Source organism: Copadichromis virginalis, linkage group LG1 (genome assembly GCF_057382275.1).
Source record: "Copadichromis virginalis isolate Kocher_CV1m ecotype Utaka linkage group LG1, C_Virginalis_male_GT1.1, whole genome shotgun sequence".
Taxonomy (NCBI): Eukaryota; Metazoa; Chordata; class Actinopteri; order Cichliformes; family Cichlidae; genus Copadichromis; species Copadichromis virginalis.
This window is the reverse complement of record NC_140618.1, coordinates 2,118,060-2,134,765: the sequence shown is the minus strand read 5'-3', so window position 1 is coordinate 2,134,765 and position 16,706 is coordinate 2,118,060. Positions and strand designations below refer to the sequence as shown.

Genomic DNA, 16,706 nt, shown 5'->3' with positions numbered 1-16,706 from the left:
ATCACTGATTGGACTAGCACGCAGTGGCTCGCAGCGAATCTGCTGAGGTGCAATGACAGGACGTGATGTCACAGCTCTTTGGGAAAAAGCTGCAGCTCATGTCCGACATGTGAGACTTTCTCTTACTGGTGTTGCAAAGAGTCGAAATAGGAAGAAATTCAACAAATTCATCAACTTTTATGCATAAAAACATGTCAGGAATCTTTATCATTTTAGTGTCTGCACTGTCACCGGTGTCGTTCCAGTTGCAACAGCAGCCACATGGCAGACTTACGCATTTCACATTTCATGCATGCAGCATTTGAGAAAAAGAACCGTGAGCTTTGGGCGCGCTGCAGGACGCTGCAGGTCACGCCCTCGCTATGTCGCCATGTCTGTGCACATTGTTAGCCAGTAGTGACGCTTCAAACCTGAACTCATTTCCTCCTCATCTCAAGTTCTGGTCCAAAAATCCACATTTTCAGCATTTATTAACAATTTTTACCAGATTCTCAGCAGCTCGTTGCACCTGAGCTCTGCGCCCGTCCCTCGCACCTGACACTAAACAAGGTGAAGCCACCGAGCCGTCTCTGCCTCTGCTCTGTGTTGTAAATGCTTCTGTCCAATCACAGTCCTGAGTTTCACAGAAGCGAGCGGGTTGGCCACTGGGACCTCGAGATGAGCAAAAAGACGCGCGGGTGCGACGGGGGATCGTTGTCCTCGCTCTGAGTGCATCAGTACCTGTTGAGACGCGCGTCTCCACTTTGAGGGAAGCGCTGTGTGCGAATTAGACAAGTGGCAGCGCAGCAGCGACTCCGTTAATGATTTAAAGCTGCCGCCTCAGTCAGGATCCAACAATAATTAATGTTAAGGGTTTTTACAGGTAAGCCTTTAATGAGTTATCAGACGCTTTTTTCACTCGCCGGAGTCGACCGCTCGAGGTCGTTTCCCTTACAGATGAATTCTTTTCCTGCAGTCCTGGATGAACATGAATCGTCAGCGGCCCTCAGTCATCAGGGCTGCGATGGGCCGATAATTCACAGTAACTGCTTCTATTTTTATTTGGCATAAAGTAACGTGTCGTAGTCTGAGAGTCAGACGCCTCAGTCGTTTGCTTTCCGTGTTTCAGAACTTTTCGTGTCAAAGACTTCACTGATTTTGGGTCAGAGGTGACCCACAGCGCCAGGACCTGAGTGATAGTGACGAACAACATGTTTATGAGGCGCCGTCAGCCGTCAGCCGCCACACAGATGTCAGCAGAGAGGATGCACGCCTGCTGCAGGCAAAGAGGAAAGAAGCTCCCGCAGCTCATTAGCCGGGACTTTAGACAGCCTCACAATATCAGATGGCCTTTCCTTCCTTCCTTCTCTCTCTTTCACATACCTCCTAGTCCTCATCCTCCATGCCTCCTCTGACAGCTTGTCTATATCTCCTTTCCTCTGCTTGCCACTGGAAGTGCACTGCTACAGTTTGCAATTAGGATCAGAACTGTGACAGGAAGCTGAGAGCTGAGGCTGAATCTCTCTGCATCAGAAACGCTGCAGATCAAGAAGATGAAAACAGAGGCGGAGGAATGGAGCATATGCTGTATGCTATATGCTCACAACCCCAAAATACACTCGGCTGATGGAGCTCAGACTGGTGGAGACCCCATCATTAAACCCTCTGAGGATGAGGTGGAAGAACAAAGCTGCGAGTGGCTGCTGGTGATCCTCTGGGTCGACTGATCAGAATCAACTATTTTAAACATTAACATCGACCCACGATTTCCACATTAATGCAACGCAGCTAACAACAACATCAGCCAATCACGTGGCAGGATCGATCCAAGCTGAAATCACAAACCGTGATGAAGAGAAGGGATTAAAATTGAAAACTAGAACGTGTTGAACGTAATAATAGAAGGCACGGTGGTGCAGCGGTCAGCACCGTTGCCTCACAGCAAGACGGTCCGGGGTTCTAATCCAACATCTGGCCACAGCCAAAGCTGGGAGTGTGTGTCTGTGTGCGGCTGGGGAGGGCTCCCGTGACCCTGGAAGCGCTCGAAGCGAACGTTCAGGCCCAAAATGCAAAATCATCCTGAACTCAACTGGAAACCTCCTGCAGTCAAAGCTACTCTGTGGCATAAAACGACTCCGGAGCAGCCAAACGTCATCGCATCATCACGTCCTGCGGGGCAGTTGAACAACCGCGCGAGCCCGCTCGTTTCTGACCGTCCAAATGACCCGACACCCAAGCTAATAAACAGGAATGTGCGGAGCGTCTTCGTGTCACACTGGTTAGCTGCTACGATTATTAGTCGAGGAACACTGTAATGGAGTTCACAACATCGCATTAGAGCTTTTTACAGCTTTGCCACAACTGAGCGAATGCAGATCAGTCAGCAGTGCACAATGAGGCAGAGCGAAGACAACGAGTTCACTCTGGCCCATTAATGGCTTACACACATGCTCCGCAGGCCAGGCCATTAAACCAACACTGGGACCAACGCTGTAATGACTCCTCGACATCAATCCAAGCCTCCTGTAAGCATCTGCTTCCAATGAGCCGTGGCAGCGATCCACTCCACGCTGCAACTCGTCATCCTAGCCTTTCAAGCTCGAACACAGCTTCGCTATTCATCTCGCTGCAGGAAGTCGAAGACCTTGTCTCCCATCTTCATAAAGGGCTTGAAGACAGATTCGGTGACACCGGGCTTAGATTAATGGGCCAGACATGGAGGAAGGGAGCTGTGTGATGTTAAAGCGCGCTCGCGTCCTAAGAAGAGACAGGCGGGCCAGGATAGGCCAGGACGGCTCCATCCATCACTGGCTGTTGGGGGGTTTGTGGTTTACCCTCAGTTCACCTCCGAGAAGGACGCACGGACGGGAGAGGGCCAACAGCTGTGTCCTACCACCAACCCTCCTGGAGTAAGAGACAAACTGGAGGTAAAGGTGCTCCAGCGACGCAGAGGGCACCGCAGGAAGCCAGGCACAGCACGCTCTGACGCTAGCTTCTGCCTCCAGCACGGGAACCGTTCACTCCTCTCTGATAATATACGTGCAGCTAAAACAGAGCAGTTTCCAGATGATGGATGTTTTACAAGGAAACACATTTCCTCGTGTCATTACGCGCTTCTGCTTTCACAGGAAGTATTTTCATCTCTGACTGTGTACTACAGGAACTGATTTCACAATAAACAGCAAAAATAATCAGCTGTGTTTCTGGAGACGCATTTATGATCCTCAAAATACAGACAGTGGGCCTTCGTCCAGACACCAAACATCCACGAGGCGCGACAGCAGCGCCACCTACTGGCTACACGCACACACACTCGTTTTCATATCATAGTGAGGACATGTCAGGGACATAATGCTTCCCTGGCCCCAACCACGACCTGTAATCCTGACACCACAAACACATTTTGAGTCTCAAACATGCCTCCAAACTCGTGGGGACGGGCATTTTGGTCCCCACGAGTTTGGTAAACTTTCAATTTTTGGTCCCCACAAAGATATGAATACACACACACACACACACACACACTCATAAAAAAGTAAAAGTAATGATTAAGTAAACAAACAGAAAACATTAATAAATAATAATTACTGACATAGGAGTTTGGAACCTCCTTAAGTTCCTTGAATTCAAGGAATTGCTTGAGTTTTTCTTTCCAAGCTCTTTAATATTAATATTTAAGTCATAAATCACAGACATGTGGGAGGGTGAGACGTGACATCCAGGATCCTCATATATCAGCATCGTTTCCTTGATGTTGCCGTCAGAAACAAAAGCAGCAGAGTTTTAAAAATAAAAGACATTTTATGAATACCTGACCTTTCACGCCTTTAATTTGAGGTCAGAGGTCGGAGTACTGTGATACTCGTGGTGCCAACACAAACGACTTCCCAGAGACTGCATCAAATGTTTTCGCACTGTTTCCACAGGCTGCATGGAAACGGCAGCTTGACCCGACTGACCTGCAAACTCATCGACTGACCCCGTGTTACTGAGAGTTTATCGCTGTGCAGCGGAGACACTCAGGCTTACATCAGGACGCATTTCTGCTGTGGCGACGCCTCGGAAATAAAACAGGAGCCGCTTGATGCACCAAATATGTCTTAAAGACAGCGACTAGCCGAGCGAGCGAGCAGCGGCTCACACCTGCTCTGCAACGTTGAAGCAGCCGTTTCAAAGGCAATGAGACTGCAGCACTCGAGGTCAGCACCAAGTAAAGTGCTGAAGCTAAAAGGCCACAGGCTGAAATTCTTCTGATGGTGAGGACGCATAAAGCTTCTTGGTGAGAGCTTTGACTAAATAAGTACTGTTTTACTTTCAGTAACACACCCCTGCATGAACACACACAGACACACAGCTACCTCTGTCTGTGCTGAGGAAGGGCCTTGGCGTCCACGGCAAACATCTTGGACACGAAGACGATGACAGGAGCGTTTTCCTCACTCGAACACTGCAGGAATGCTGGGAAACACCAGGAATGAAGGAAAAGAGTCAAACACACAGCGACAGCTGAAAACAGCGAGCTGCTTCAACAACAACACGAAATCCAAACAGACCACACGCCCGACGTTACAGCGCCTCCGTCGCCCTGATGATCACTGCGAGACGTTAACGCCACTGACCCACCACACGGTCACTGACAGGTCACTGCAAACAGCTGCTATCAGTGGGTTCAACAATAACTCTTTATAATTACTGATTTTAAGCATCTAATGGTGATTATTAAGGAGCTGTGATCACAGACTGCATGACGAGGCTCCGCCGAATGTCAGATTAGTCTGAAGCGTCTGAAGCCGACCACAACGCAGCCTTAAACAAAGTCAGGCAAATGAAATCAGCTGATGCAGGATCTGAAGGCTGTGCTTCCTGTTTGATACCAACGTGAGGCTGAATACGACCAGGACGAGGCGACAGCGAAAAGAGGCAAAAATATAAAAGAAAGTAAAAACAAATCTATAAAAATGTGTTTGAGCAGGAGGTTAGTAAGAAGACGGCGACTCCTCAGGGCGGGGCCAGCAAAACAGCTGATATGGTGTCAGCAGTCCTGATTCGCTCAGAGCTACACGAGCCAGAGGAGGAGTCACCATCGATCTGCACAGATGATTGGGACGTGCAGAAGCATGCTCACAAAAGAGCTCCTGTCATTGGTTAGAAATCCCAAACAAATACTGCGTGTGCGTGTGCGTGTACGTGCATACCTGTTTTCAGGTGTTGCGTCTGCTCGGGCAGCGAGTCAAAGCGGCGTGCTCCCACGCTCATCAGCTTCTCCACCCTCTCGGCCGCCATCTCTAACGGGCTGGGGAGCTTCTCACACACCATGGCTGCAGCGCGTGTTAAAGATCACCGAGGACAGGCGGGACAAAGATGTCGTGCTGGCGTCCTGCCGAGGGACGCGCTCACCTCACAGGACAAAGGATACAAAGGACGGCCTGGGAAACGGGTAACCACTGGCTGCAGATGGCAGACAGGAGGACTTTGGGGTCGGAGTGACGCGAGTCTCTGGCCATCACCTTTACCCCGAGTGACGTCACCACCTTCTCCACCTTCTCCTTGTCTCTGGGGATTTAAATAAAGAGAAAGTTCTTCCATTACGGCCGCGGGGTCGGGAACGCGTTCCCACCTGTCCTGAGAACATCACAGCTTCTGTGTGGAAACGTCCTGGCAGCTGAGAACAGTCTGTGGAACATCGCTGCCTCCTCGTGTTTCTTAGAAGGTTATTCATAAAAACTTATTTTACTGAAATAATAAAAGTTAACCAACCTCCTGATGACGACCGCATCATATAAGCTCCAAATGTTATCCAGCACGAGCTGCACGAACAGCGGCTTCTTTCCTTTGGCCTGCAGGGACGTCGCACACGGAGGAGAAAATCTGATCAGTGCAAGGAATCGTTTTCCTACGAGAAACAAAGCAGAGGAGCAAAGACCTCCTGGAACCAGAACCATTCAGGACGTTTGCTGGATTTGCCACATCAGACTTTTTCATTGTGAGTTTTTTCTCGGGCTCTGTGCGTCTTTACTTCCTGATTTATTTTGAAGGTTTTCTGTTTTTGCTCTTTTGGTTTTATTATTGGATGCTGGCCATCGTGCTTCCTGCCCACTACGTGATTTCTGCACTGGTGTCTGGGGCAGCTTTGAAACCTTCCCTATGAAATGGATCATTAATACAGGAGCACCTCAGCCCGTGAGTGTGGACCGTCTGAGGTGCAGGAATCTAAAAGGCCAACATGGCGTGCTGCACGCATCAGCAAACGGGTTCCTGAAGCCCGGAGGCCGGCTCATGACCACGACCTGATTTATTGTCCGCTTTACTCTCTGTGAGCATCATTTCAAACAGGAGCATCTTGTTTTATTCAACAAGACTTCAAACTAGCAAATGAGACCATAAACTGTAAAGTGTTTACTGTAATCAGAGAGCACGATCAGAGGACTTGCCCCCTGCTGGACACTAGACAGAATGCAGGGACCTGCAAAGTCCACTTTGACTGCATTCACCATAAACACTGCACGACTCCACCTTTAAACTAATATTCACTGACTTCATGTCGTTATTCAGGTAACATGTTTGTGCTCTTTTCATTCTATATTTGACGAATGAACAAAGTAACATCAGAGAAGCTCACTGATGCAACACTTCTCATCTACTTCTGCTGAAATCCAGCTTTTACCAGGAACATCAACAGCACACTGAAGCCTGTGTGAGCTGTAAACACACACAACACTAAAACATGAGGTGACATATCCATGAAAAGAGGGAAAAAACACCCAAGACACAGGACAGAGGACGTTTTTCTGCAGACACACAGCGACTGCATCCAGCTGCGATTCAGAAGGTCAGCCCACACAGCTCATCCCCATCCTGTGAGTGTGCTGCTAAAAAGCCTCACCGCGTCATTCACGGGCCGGCGTGCCTGTGAATGACGAGCGAGCATGAATAAGAGGTCAGCCCCTCCATCGCTGCTCTGTTTTGCAGGCACTGACGCCTCCTCCGCTTGCCCCTGACGGCTGCAGCGCTGGCCAGACAGAAACACACCAAAACACTCATCATTCAGGGCCCGGGGGGGGGGGGCAGCAGCCGAGCGTCTGCTGGGAAACGTGGCCGGTACCGGTCCAATCCAATAAACATGCCGGGTCAGTCGGGACTTCAGCCTCTCGCCGTGCAGGAGCAGAAGAGCATAACACACACTGTATATAAAAGATGGAGAAATCCAAAAACGCTATCACCGACTTTTGTGATTCGACCTCTGTGGCCGTCACCAGATACCAGGAAGTTCCCCCCTAATGGCTCGTTCGGGACCTCGGACACAGATGACCTGCTGTCAGTGCTCGGTGACATCCAAATGACATCCTTGAATTTCACTCTCAAAGCTCCGCCTTCTTGGACGGCCTGTTAGTGCAGTGACCTCACAGCAGCGATATTATTGGTCACATGATGCCATTAAAATGCTCCAACAGCACAAAAACCTTCTGCTCTGATCTTTTAATGCTTCACTGAAAACTTTCCTTTTCCAGTTTCACCTCGATTCATAAATTTCTGCCTTTAACGTGGCTGCACCTGTCAGTTTATGATTGAATGTTTAAGGTGCAATATTAAGAAATAATATAAATACAGTTCTAAGTTATTATTTCTTTGCATGTGCACAAGACTGAAGTGTGACCTGATGGTGGCACTAAGAATAAAAACACCAAAGGTAATTATACCATCAGTGAGTCGTTTTCACTGCAGGCTAGCTGTGGGTAGAGGTGGGCGGAGCCTATCACCCTGATGCCGTTCACCTGGGCAGGTTGAGTCTTGGTTATTTAAGCTGCCTCCTCAGCCTGAGCCATTTTGGACTCAAATCTTTTTAAAGTGCGACTTCGTTGGTCTCGACTGCGGCGTGCTCGGCTCGGTGAGTACTGGGACCGCCTCTGTGAGAAAGGCTGCTGGGTGTGGCTCCCCCACAGGGTTCTCTGGTTAGGTGGAGTTGGGGTTAATCTCCTTTTAATGCTGCTGTGTGCCCACTTGGCCTGAATGTGGATTATTTGTCTGAATTGCCGCACTTTAAACTTCACCGTGAGACGCACCAAATAAAACATTGACGCATTTAAGTGGACAGGCCGGGTCCAGGTTTGAAGGCCATAAACGTAGTTTAGCATTCACACTGATCCTGCTGTGCCAGAGTACAAACACGTCTGTTAAGCTGAGCTTAAACCTGCCTGAAGCTTTTAGTCTCGTTTGTCTCGGGAATAAAAGTCCACTTTGAACACCTGGCTTAATGTTGATGCCTCAGTTTAGAATGACAGATGCAAACGACACGGTGATACCAAAGGCTTCAGCTTCTCATTGTTTTTATACTGGAAACCTTTACATCACAACTTTAACTGCATCTGTCTGTGCTCCCTTTCAGGTGTGCACGTCTGACAGGTGAGGCTGCTGCAGGAGGTGCACAGACACATGCCGACTTTGACAGTTTCAGGTTTTACATGAATTAAACCCTGCTGCAGTGATGTGGAGAACATCATCAGCTGATGTTAAACTGCTTTATTATGCTCGTCTCATCAATTGTGACTCAAAGACCAGCTGATACGGGCAACTTAACGACTTTAAGGTCTTAAAATAAAACCTGACAGCTTTGACTGTTCTCGCCTTTTATTGGCTCGCCAATGATTTCATGACCTGAACGCCGTTTCCTCAGATGGAGGCAAAGCGTAGCTGCCTGTACTCCTGCAGTGTGCTCGCTTGTCTCTGACATTTTTCTGTCCATGTGCAGAAACGTGTCACCTTTACCATGGTCTCAAACACCGCGGTGCTCTGTAGAAACTATCATCCCAGGAAGCTCTGACTGCAGACGCGATTCTTACGCCACATAAACCTCCCAGCTGTGTCACCTGAGCTCCTTTCATGATCCTCTTGGCTTTCATGCTGAGGTAGAAATCTCCCCACAGGGTTTTCAGTAGCACCTCCTTCTTGATGCCCATCCTCTCGCTGTAGATGTGAGCAAAATGCCGGATGCTGGAAAACAGAATCAGCCTCCATGAACATCCAGAAGCTTTTTTTTTTTTTTTTTCCTCTTTGTTCAAGGCTAACAGTGACACAGACGTGAACTTTAACCCCAGGCTGATCAGCTGAGCAGAGCTGATCAGCCCGGGGTTAAAGTTGTATTCTATATTGAAATTCATGCAAAGTTATAAATCTGGTCAATGTATTTTACTTTGAAAGGCAAACACTCAGCTGGGTCTGTATTCATGTTACATTTAAGAACGGCGCCATCTGCTGGATGATCTTCCTGAACTGCACCCAGCCCACAGGGTGCACACACAACTCGCCTTACTAAACTAAACTGGTGCTTCTCGCCTGTCCTTCTGGTTTGCGTGCACCTTTATTCTGCGTGAGGGTTTTAATGAAGACTCTTCCTGCACTGCTGTATATTATGCTTATATATGCACATCTGCATTAAAGGCTCATGTCTCTCTGCACAGAATAATCTGTAACTCCAACAGCACCGAAGCCTGTGCTCAAACCAAACTGTGGCCCTAAAAGTGACTCCGGTCAGTTAATTTACACCAGCATGAATATCATGGCCTCACGAGCCGGCTGAGCCGCGGCACTGGAGTCTTTCAGTTCATGTTCTGCGTCCTGCAAACAAAGCTTTGCTCCCTCCGTGAATCGACGCCGCCTCACCTGAAGCCCCAGCCGTCGATGGCGCTGGCAAACACCACGTTTCCCTGGTCGGGAGAAAAGTAGAGGTGGGAGTCATCGACCTCTTCGAGCCCAGCGCTCCAGTCGTAAACCTGGTCTCCGCTCGACTTCTCGCCCTCTTTCTCCTCCTCCTCCTTCCCCGCTCGCTCCTCCAGAACTTTAGATGTGAACAAAGTTCCCGTCACGGCGTTCACCTGCAAGGACGAATCACAGCGGTGCACGAAGCGTACGACTCAGCAGGTGTTGGTTAGAGACGGTAAAACGTGGTTGACAGAGCCGGGTCCTCACCTGTTCCAGGATCTTCTTCAGGTGAGTGTAAGCTTCCTGAGACGTTAGCTTCAGCTCCACCACGAGCCGATCAATCTTATTAATGACCAGAACCGGCCGGATGTTCTCCAGCCACGCCTGCCGCAGCACAACCTGGGTCTGACACACACACACCTGCGTTTGAGAGCTCGTGGTGAAACACCTTAGTTAGAAATCAAGACTGCGTCATAAACACAGAAACTGTACTGAAGTACCAGCAGAGGGCGATAACGACGGTTTTATTCACATTTCTTGCTGATCTCAGAGAAGCTCACTTCTGATGACAGCGATACTGAGATGGACTGCTGAGGAGTCCCTGTCAGTAAGTGCTGCTGTTAGCATCTGTCAGCATCTGTCAGCCAGCAGGAAAGTGGACCTAACACAGCTGGACTCATGTGATGTCTGAAGGCGGGATGATCAGGATGATGATTGAGGTGTGTGTGGGAGAAGGACAAAACGGAACGTGCAAAAATAGTCGGATATAGTCTGAAAGTTGTCTGTGATGTTTAAATTTAAAGTAACTTATAAGCCGTATGATGACTGTCTCCAGCCACATGTGTAAAACATGACCGGGCAGAACGTTGACGTCCATCTGTCCCTGTACTCAACATGGCGGCTTCACCAAAACTGGCTCCCGCTGCGATCACGGTTCTGCTGATGAAAATGCATCAACTTGTTGGAAGATGTAATTACACACTAACGTGTATTTATGGGCACTTATTCTGTTACATTATGATGATGACCTGAGTGGCTCTGTGAGTATCTCAGGAGGCTGAGGTTCAGCCAATCACAAATCTCCAGTCAAGAATCTAAAACTCGCTCTGGTGGCGGAGAGTCCCAGACTTTTAAGCCCTAAAGGGGATGTGTCCCAAGAGGGTCACGGATAAGAAATCCCTAAGAGGACGTCTTAGGGAAAATCTGGGCCTCTCCACCAACTGCTCTTACAGAAGCTTCTCAGATGAGAGGTGGAACATCTTCAAGAAAGTCCAGACGCTTTTCTTTCTGAGCTCCTTGAACTTCCGAAAACCAAATCCACAGTAAATGACATTTCTCGTCCTTAAAGCGCATCTCTGAAACAGCAAGGTAGCAGGTTTACCTGCGGACACACTCCCTCCACCGCATCGACAACTACGACAGCTCCGTCGCACAGCCGGACGGCGGTGGAAACTTCTGAGGAGAAGTCGACGTGACCCGGAGAGTCGATCAGATTCAGCAAGTACTCCTGATCTCCTGAGACGAGGCACACAAACACAGAACGGCAGTTAGCATCAAACAACACATCAGCGTCCAGCACAGGTGAAGGACGACCACACGGGGGCGTTTTTACAGTTAAATTCTGGAGCCTATCACAGCTGTTATAGGGCGAGAGGCGGGGCACAGCCTGAGCAGGTCGCCACCATCACAGAGGACAACACGCAGACAACCACTCACATTCACAGCTGTGGGCAGTTTAGAATCACCAGTTAACCCACCGCCACTAACTGCATGTGTTTGGACTGTGGGAGAGAACCCACGCACACACGGGGAGAACATGCACTGGATGCAGAAGCGCCCCCTGCACACAGATACATGAGCCAGTCGGACGAACAGCACGGGGTTAGTCCCGAGGTGAAGTGAACCCCGCCGAACAAAGGAGCGTTACCGTGTGAGTAGTGCAGGGAGATGGCGCTGGACTTCATGGTGATTCCTCGGATCTGTTCATCCTCCCGGCTGTCCAGATACCTCAGCTGTGAAGATACAGCAAAGAAGAAAGAGTGAGAAACCTGCTCCGACCTGCCCAAGAAACTGCAGCCAACAGTCACTAACCTTCCCCGCCAGTCGACTGGATATGATGCCATTACTCGCCACTAAGCAGTCCGCCAGAGTAGTTTTACCTGAAAACAGGCAGAAACTTAAAGACATCCTGGCAGAAACCCTCAGGAACAGAATCAGTGTTTAACACTTTTAAATAAATGAATACAGAACATCTGTAAAATGTGAGTGTTAATAAAGCTTCAAAGTCTTGAGTAGTATAGCTGTAATTAGATATGAGAACACAGTGATGCTGCCGATGTCAGTCACTTTATACATCACGCCAAATCCTGCATCCCTGTGTGTGTGTGGTGTGGGGGGGGCTGCCACTCAGCAGCTGGCTGTAAGTAAATAAAGTGTGCCGAATATTAACTTGGGCACTAACGATTAAAGAGCTCCCCTTCTTCATACTCTACCTGCTAGGCAGTCCCGCCGAACAGCAATTCAGTTAAATCTTCGATCGAGTTTGGCTCGTTGTGCTTGTTTATCCTCCCACAGTGACTCACGTGAGAACTGAGATAAATGCTAAATAACTTTGACCCACCGTGATCAACGTGAGCCAGGATGCACAGGTTCCTGATGTTGGCTGGGTTTCTCTGCAGGGAGATGATCTTCTCCAGGCTGGTGTGTCCCATCGTGAACACCGACAACAAGCCCACCTTCACCTGCTAATGATGTTAGCCACAGCGCCAAAGCACGGACGGACCAACGGTCACCGGTTGGACCTGTCAGATAAGTCCCTGAAACACGGAGTGACGAGAATGAGAGCCGGCAGCGGAGGAGCCGCTAACTCTGCGGCTAACCACCACAAACTCCTCAAAAGAGGAAGAGGAGGAAGAGCACACTTCCGCTCTAAAGCAGCGACGCGACGTCCCGGGAGTCTAAATCAAGCCAAACGCACAAACCGAGCCGTGAAAAGCTCGCATCTTACAAACATGTGGGGGACACCCGACTCGCGTTGTTTTCCCGGAAGTTGATGCTGCACTTTAACCACGCCCATTGGCATACGTCCTAGCTGCGTTCAGGAGCATTTGGGGAAAAAAGAGCTTCGTCCTGGAGCCGCTGAGTTCACGCGCCGCCTCTCAAACCAAGTCAGCATTTAAACGGATGTAAACGTCACGGAGGATGTATGGAGGGCCAGGAGTGACAAAATGAATTGATTGAATACGCCATTAAATAATTAATAAATGTTTCGTTTATCAATTCGAATTGGAATTAATTAATTAAATCTTTCAATAATTAAATGCCTATTCATTTGATTTAAAACATTTAATAAATTATTTATTTCTAACTTTTATTGACTCATTTAATTATTTAAAAATGTATTTATTCATTCAGAATGAATTCTGACACTAAATGGAAATTCACCTGAAAAGGAAAAAAAAAAACCCCTGCTTGCCCCGACCCCCGCCACCAGAAATCTGAGAAATTCCCATTTTTAAATACGACTTTTCCAAAAGTTCTTATATAAAGAACTGATTATGATGTAAAACACAGAATAGGTAGAATAATGCAGAGTCACAGGGATATTTCTAAAATCACTTTTCATTTATTACATAACTGCTTCTTTTATACTGCTGACTACAGACTATTATTATAAACACGGACACAAAACATATCAATGATCAGCGGCTGGAGGCACTTCCTGTGAGTTATCTCGTATGTTGGTGGTGTGTAGATACCAGTTAATATATAATCTGATTTGGGACAATCTGTTTTTTTAACACACTTCTTGCTCTAACTCACGTATCACCCAGAATGTGTCATGACCCAGCTGATAATGGTTTCAATGATGATAACGGCTAAAAACGTCATAACCAGTGTAAACCATCTAGACTCACCTCTGCAGGCGCCGTTGTAGATATCATAGGAGGGGGGGCAATAAAATTTAAAAGTGAAGAAGAAGAGCTGGGATTTTTTTTTTTTTTTAAAAGCTTCACATTCACCAAACTTTCAGACAGGAGCGGGTCTCTCTTTGTTTCCAACAAAAACGTCTTTTACTCCCAAAACATGATCAGGAATTAGAAGTTTCTATCTCACACACAGAGGGTTGTGAGCCTCTGACACCATGTGTACACCTGTTGATGATGCCTCAAATTGTGCCCCCCCCCTTTATGTTCCTTTCCCAGTGAAATGTGTAAGTTTCCTTTAAAGCCCCCTTTTCCATAACACACCAGCAAAGATGGTGTGGGCCACTCGCCCTGAAACACCTGAATATCACTTGATGTGGACCCGTGTCTGAGTCAGTGACAAACTCTCATCGCTCTCTGGGAACATTTTTATTTTCAAATGCAAACAAAAAGCAGCTCAGCAGTCATGAAGTGATCAAACCGTCTTTATTCCTTTGCACTGTCACCTGAAGCATATTTATGATTTGTCGCACGTTCTTTCAGCCAAGCTGGAAGTCCGCAAGCAGCGCGATGCCGTCACATCCGATTGGCCGTACCGTGCAGTCATCAGCAGCCAGAGAGAAACACTGAACACGTTAATGAGTGGTCTGTCACAACGGAGCAAGAAAACATCACATGCAAATCAAACTAGGCGAGGGGCAGCGAACGCACCACCTGATCAACGTACACAATACGAGTGCTTTATATCCTAAACAGGAGTTAAAAATACAACAGGAAGTAAGAAAATAAAGGCCTCGCACAGTCTACACTCAGAGTACGATATTGCACTTAGAACACAGTATATACAGGACACTGTACAATGCAGCACGTCGGTATGATGACCTGTACAAAGGTAACATGAGCAGACCCCGTCGGTGGAAATCAGTGTGGCGCTGGTGTCTTAGTGTGAGCTGAAATTATTCTACAAAGCTTTGTCACGGCTGAGGATCAGAGGCGGGTTAGAACATCCGTGCTTAGGCAAACTGAAGCTCCACCAGCAGCAGAAACGTGGTATCACCAAAAAACTGCTCATACTGTGTGGCTCTGAGGTTCAGGAAGCATCCCTGTTTACCGATTTAGAAGAACAGCTGTGGTGGGTTATCACAGCTGTGCCCACACAGAAGCTGTACATGAAAGATGGAACGAGCTTCTCCGTCTTAAACCTGCGTTGTTTGTGTTGGCCAGCAGGGGGCGAATCTTCTGGTTGTAAAGTAAATCTGGGTGGAAATGAGCCCACAGTCCACTGATGAGTCCGTGGCCTCGTCACTACTTTGATCTTTCATACTTATTTATTGTATTGATACTTTATAACTGAGGAGCCAGAACCTCACGTCACTACATGTCACGTTAACGAGTCAGTGGGCGGTGTCACGGTGGTGACGTCCATCTTTTGTATACAGTCTGTGTTGTGAAGAGGTTGGGTCGGACGCTCTTCACCTTCAGACTGCTGTGATTTGGGTCCATAAAAAGAAATAAAACTGAATTAAAAATCTGTTTACTTTCTGTAGTCTGGATTTCATGTCGTGTTTTATTTGTGCTGAAGTGAATATTTATTCTATTTCAAGCAGCTTTTTTCATTACTTTTTAATTTTGTTACAGTATTTTACTGGTAAATTATAAAGACGATACTTTCAGTAAGGCTTCATATAAATTCTGTCTTATTTAACTTTATTTTCCTACATCTCGGCTCACTTATGGAGACATTTCTGCTGGACTGAATCGACTTGTTTAAAAAAAAATGTTGTAATAAGTAAAGACTGAACCACGGCTTAGATCAGTAAAGAAATCAAACAAGCACCGAACACTGAAGCTCATCCCAGAAACAAGTGCAGGATTTTAAAGGCAATGCTTTAAAATTATTTCATGTTCAAAGAAAACAAGAATTCAGTGTCAGTCGAACTCATCAGGATGGAAAAGCTGGGAAACTTGGACTCTGGTGAAGGAATGAGCAGCTGAGGCACGGCGACACCGATGTAACGGCAGGGCCCGATTAAAGGACCGCTCCAGTTTCTTAGCAGCCGAGTCAGTTTTGACCCTCGCGTCTCGCTCGGACACCGTCCGTGTCACTCGTCCGGCTTCATTAACGTTCACAGAAACGACGCCGGGAGCAGAAACGACCTGAGCTGTAACAAACTGGAACTTCCTTTTTTCTGTTTTTAACTGTGTCGTTTTATAAAAACATTTTTGAAGAATTGCACAAATAAATAAAGAGATCAGAGACAGAAAAGCGCGACGCTGCAGAGGCGTCACGTGCTGCTGGCAGACCGACCGTCTCGTTGACAAGAAAACACGCTTCTTTAAATCTCACGGGAAACTAGCTGTCTGTGTAGGAAAATCACAAACTTTATTTGATCCACATAGTGAACACTTGTCTTCATGTTACAGTTTAGTCCAGATCAGAAAGTCAAGCCCGCTCGTCCTGTCGTCAGATTTCCTTTCAGTTTGTGAAAGATTCACGCTGAAGCTCGTTGGGGTCGGCGTGCACTCACGGGCTGTCCGTCTTAGTCTTTGCTCAGGCTCCCGCCTCCTGTAGACCCATCTGTGTGTGCGTGTGTGTGTGTGCGTGTGTGTGCGTGCGTGCGGTTAAAACCTTCCACCGCCACTAGGTGGAGTCAACGCCACGCAGGCATGAGCTGCAGCATCTCTGTTTGTACGTGTCCACATGGCACAGCCTCAGCCTCCTCACCACACTGCAGTACTGGGTGGTGTCCTCGCATTCACCTGCAGGAAGAAGCACGATGAACACCTCATCTCACATTTAGCACCGTGAAAAACATTACAGGTGTGTTTCTGGAGGTTTTAGGTTTTCGATGGTGCAGATTTCACGGTTCTCCAAACGACAGGGAGGCCGTGCGCGCCCACAGACTCCTCCTTATCTTGTTTTGCTATAAGTTGTGACCACCGTGCCTCACAACACTCTGAACAGAAGTTTGGATCCTTCTCACGTTAAACACGGTGCATCTTTTTAAGGACACAAACTCCAACACCTGACTCGCTCTAAGTCACACTGAATAAAACATTAAGCCCATCCACCCATTTTCTTCTGACGGGCCGACAGGGCTGACG

General features: G+C 47.8%; 2 protein-coding genes across 3 annotated transcripts in view; both read right to left on the bottom strand.

The window, feature by feature from the left end:
- efl1 (elongation factor like GTPase 1) overlaps nt 1-12,868 on the bottom strand; it is a 74,011-nt gene extending 61,143 nt beyond the window's left edge. The window contains exons 1-11 of the mRNA XM_085469164.1: nt 12,296-12,868; nt 11,767-11,834; nt 11,603-11,687; nt 11,057-11,190; nt 9,943-10,080; nt 9,637-9,848; nt 8,844-8,967; nt 5,737-5,816; nt 5,396-5,532; nt 5,175-5,297; nt 4,338-4,437 (exon numbers count right to left, since the gene is read on the bottom strand). Coding sequence (XP_085325290.1) covers nt 4,338-4,437; nt 5,175-5,297; nt 5,396-5,532; nt 5,737-5,816; nt 8,844-8,967; nt 9,637-9,848; nt 9,943-10,080; nt 11,057-11,190; nt 11,603-11,687; nt 11,767-11,834; nt 12,296-12,386 — 1,292 coding nt within the window. The 5' untranslated portion in view covers nt 12,387-12,868. The remainder of the gene's footprint in view (nt 1-4,337; nt 4,438-5,174; nt 5,298-5,395; nt 5,533-5,736; nt 5,817-8,843; nt 8,968-9,636; nt 9,849-9,942; nt 10,081-11,056; nt 11,191-11,602; nt 11,688-11,766; nt 11,835-12,295) is intronic.
- Nucleotides 12,869-14,011: 1,143 nt separating this feature from the next.
- The window catches only part of adamtsl3 (ADAMTS-like 3), a 203,279-nt gene continuing 200,584 nt past the window's right edge, over nt 14,012-16,706 (bottom strand). For both annotated transcript variants that reach the window (XM_085468957.1, XM_085469033.1), the window contains one exon: nt 14,012-16,361. In XM_085468957.1, coding sequence (XP_085325083.1) covers nt 16,243-16,361 — 119 coding nt within the window. In that variant the 3' untranslated portion in view covers nt 14,012-16,242. The remainder of the gene's footprint in view (nt 16,362-16,706) is intronic.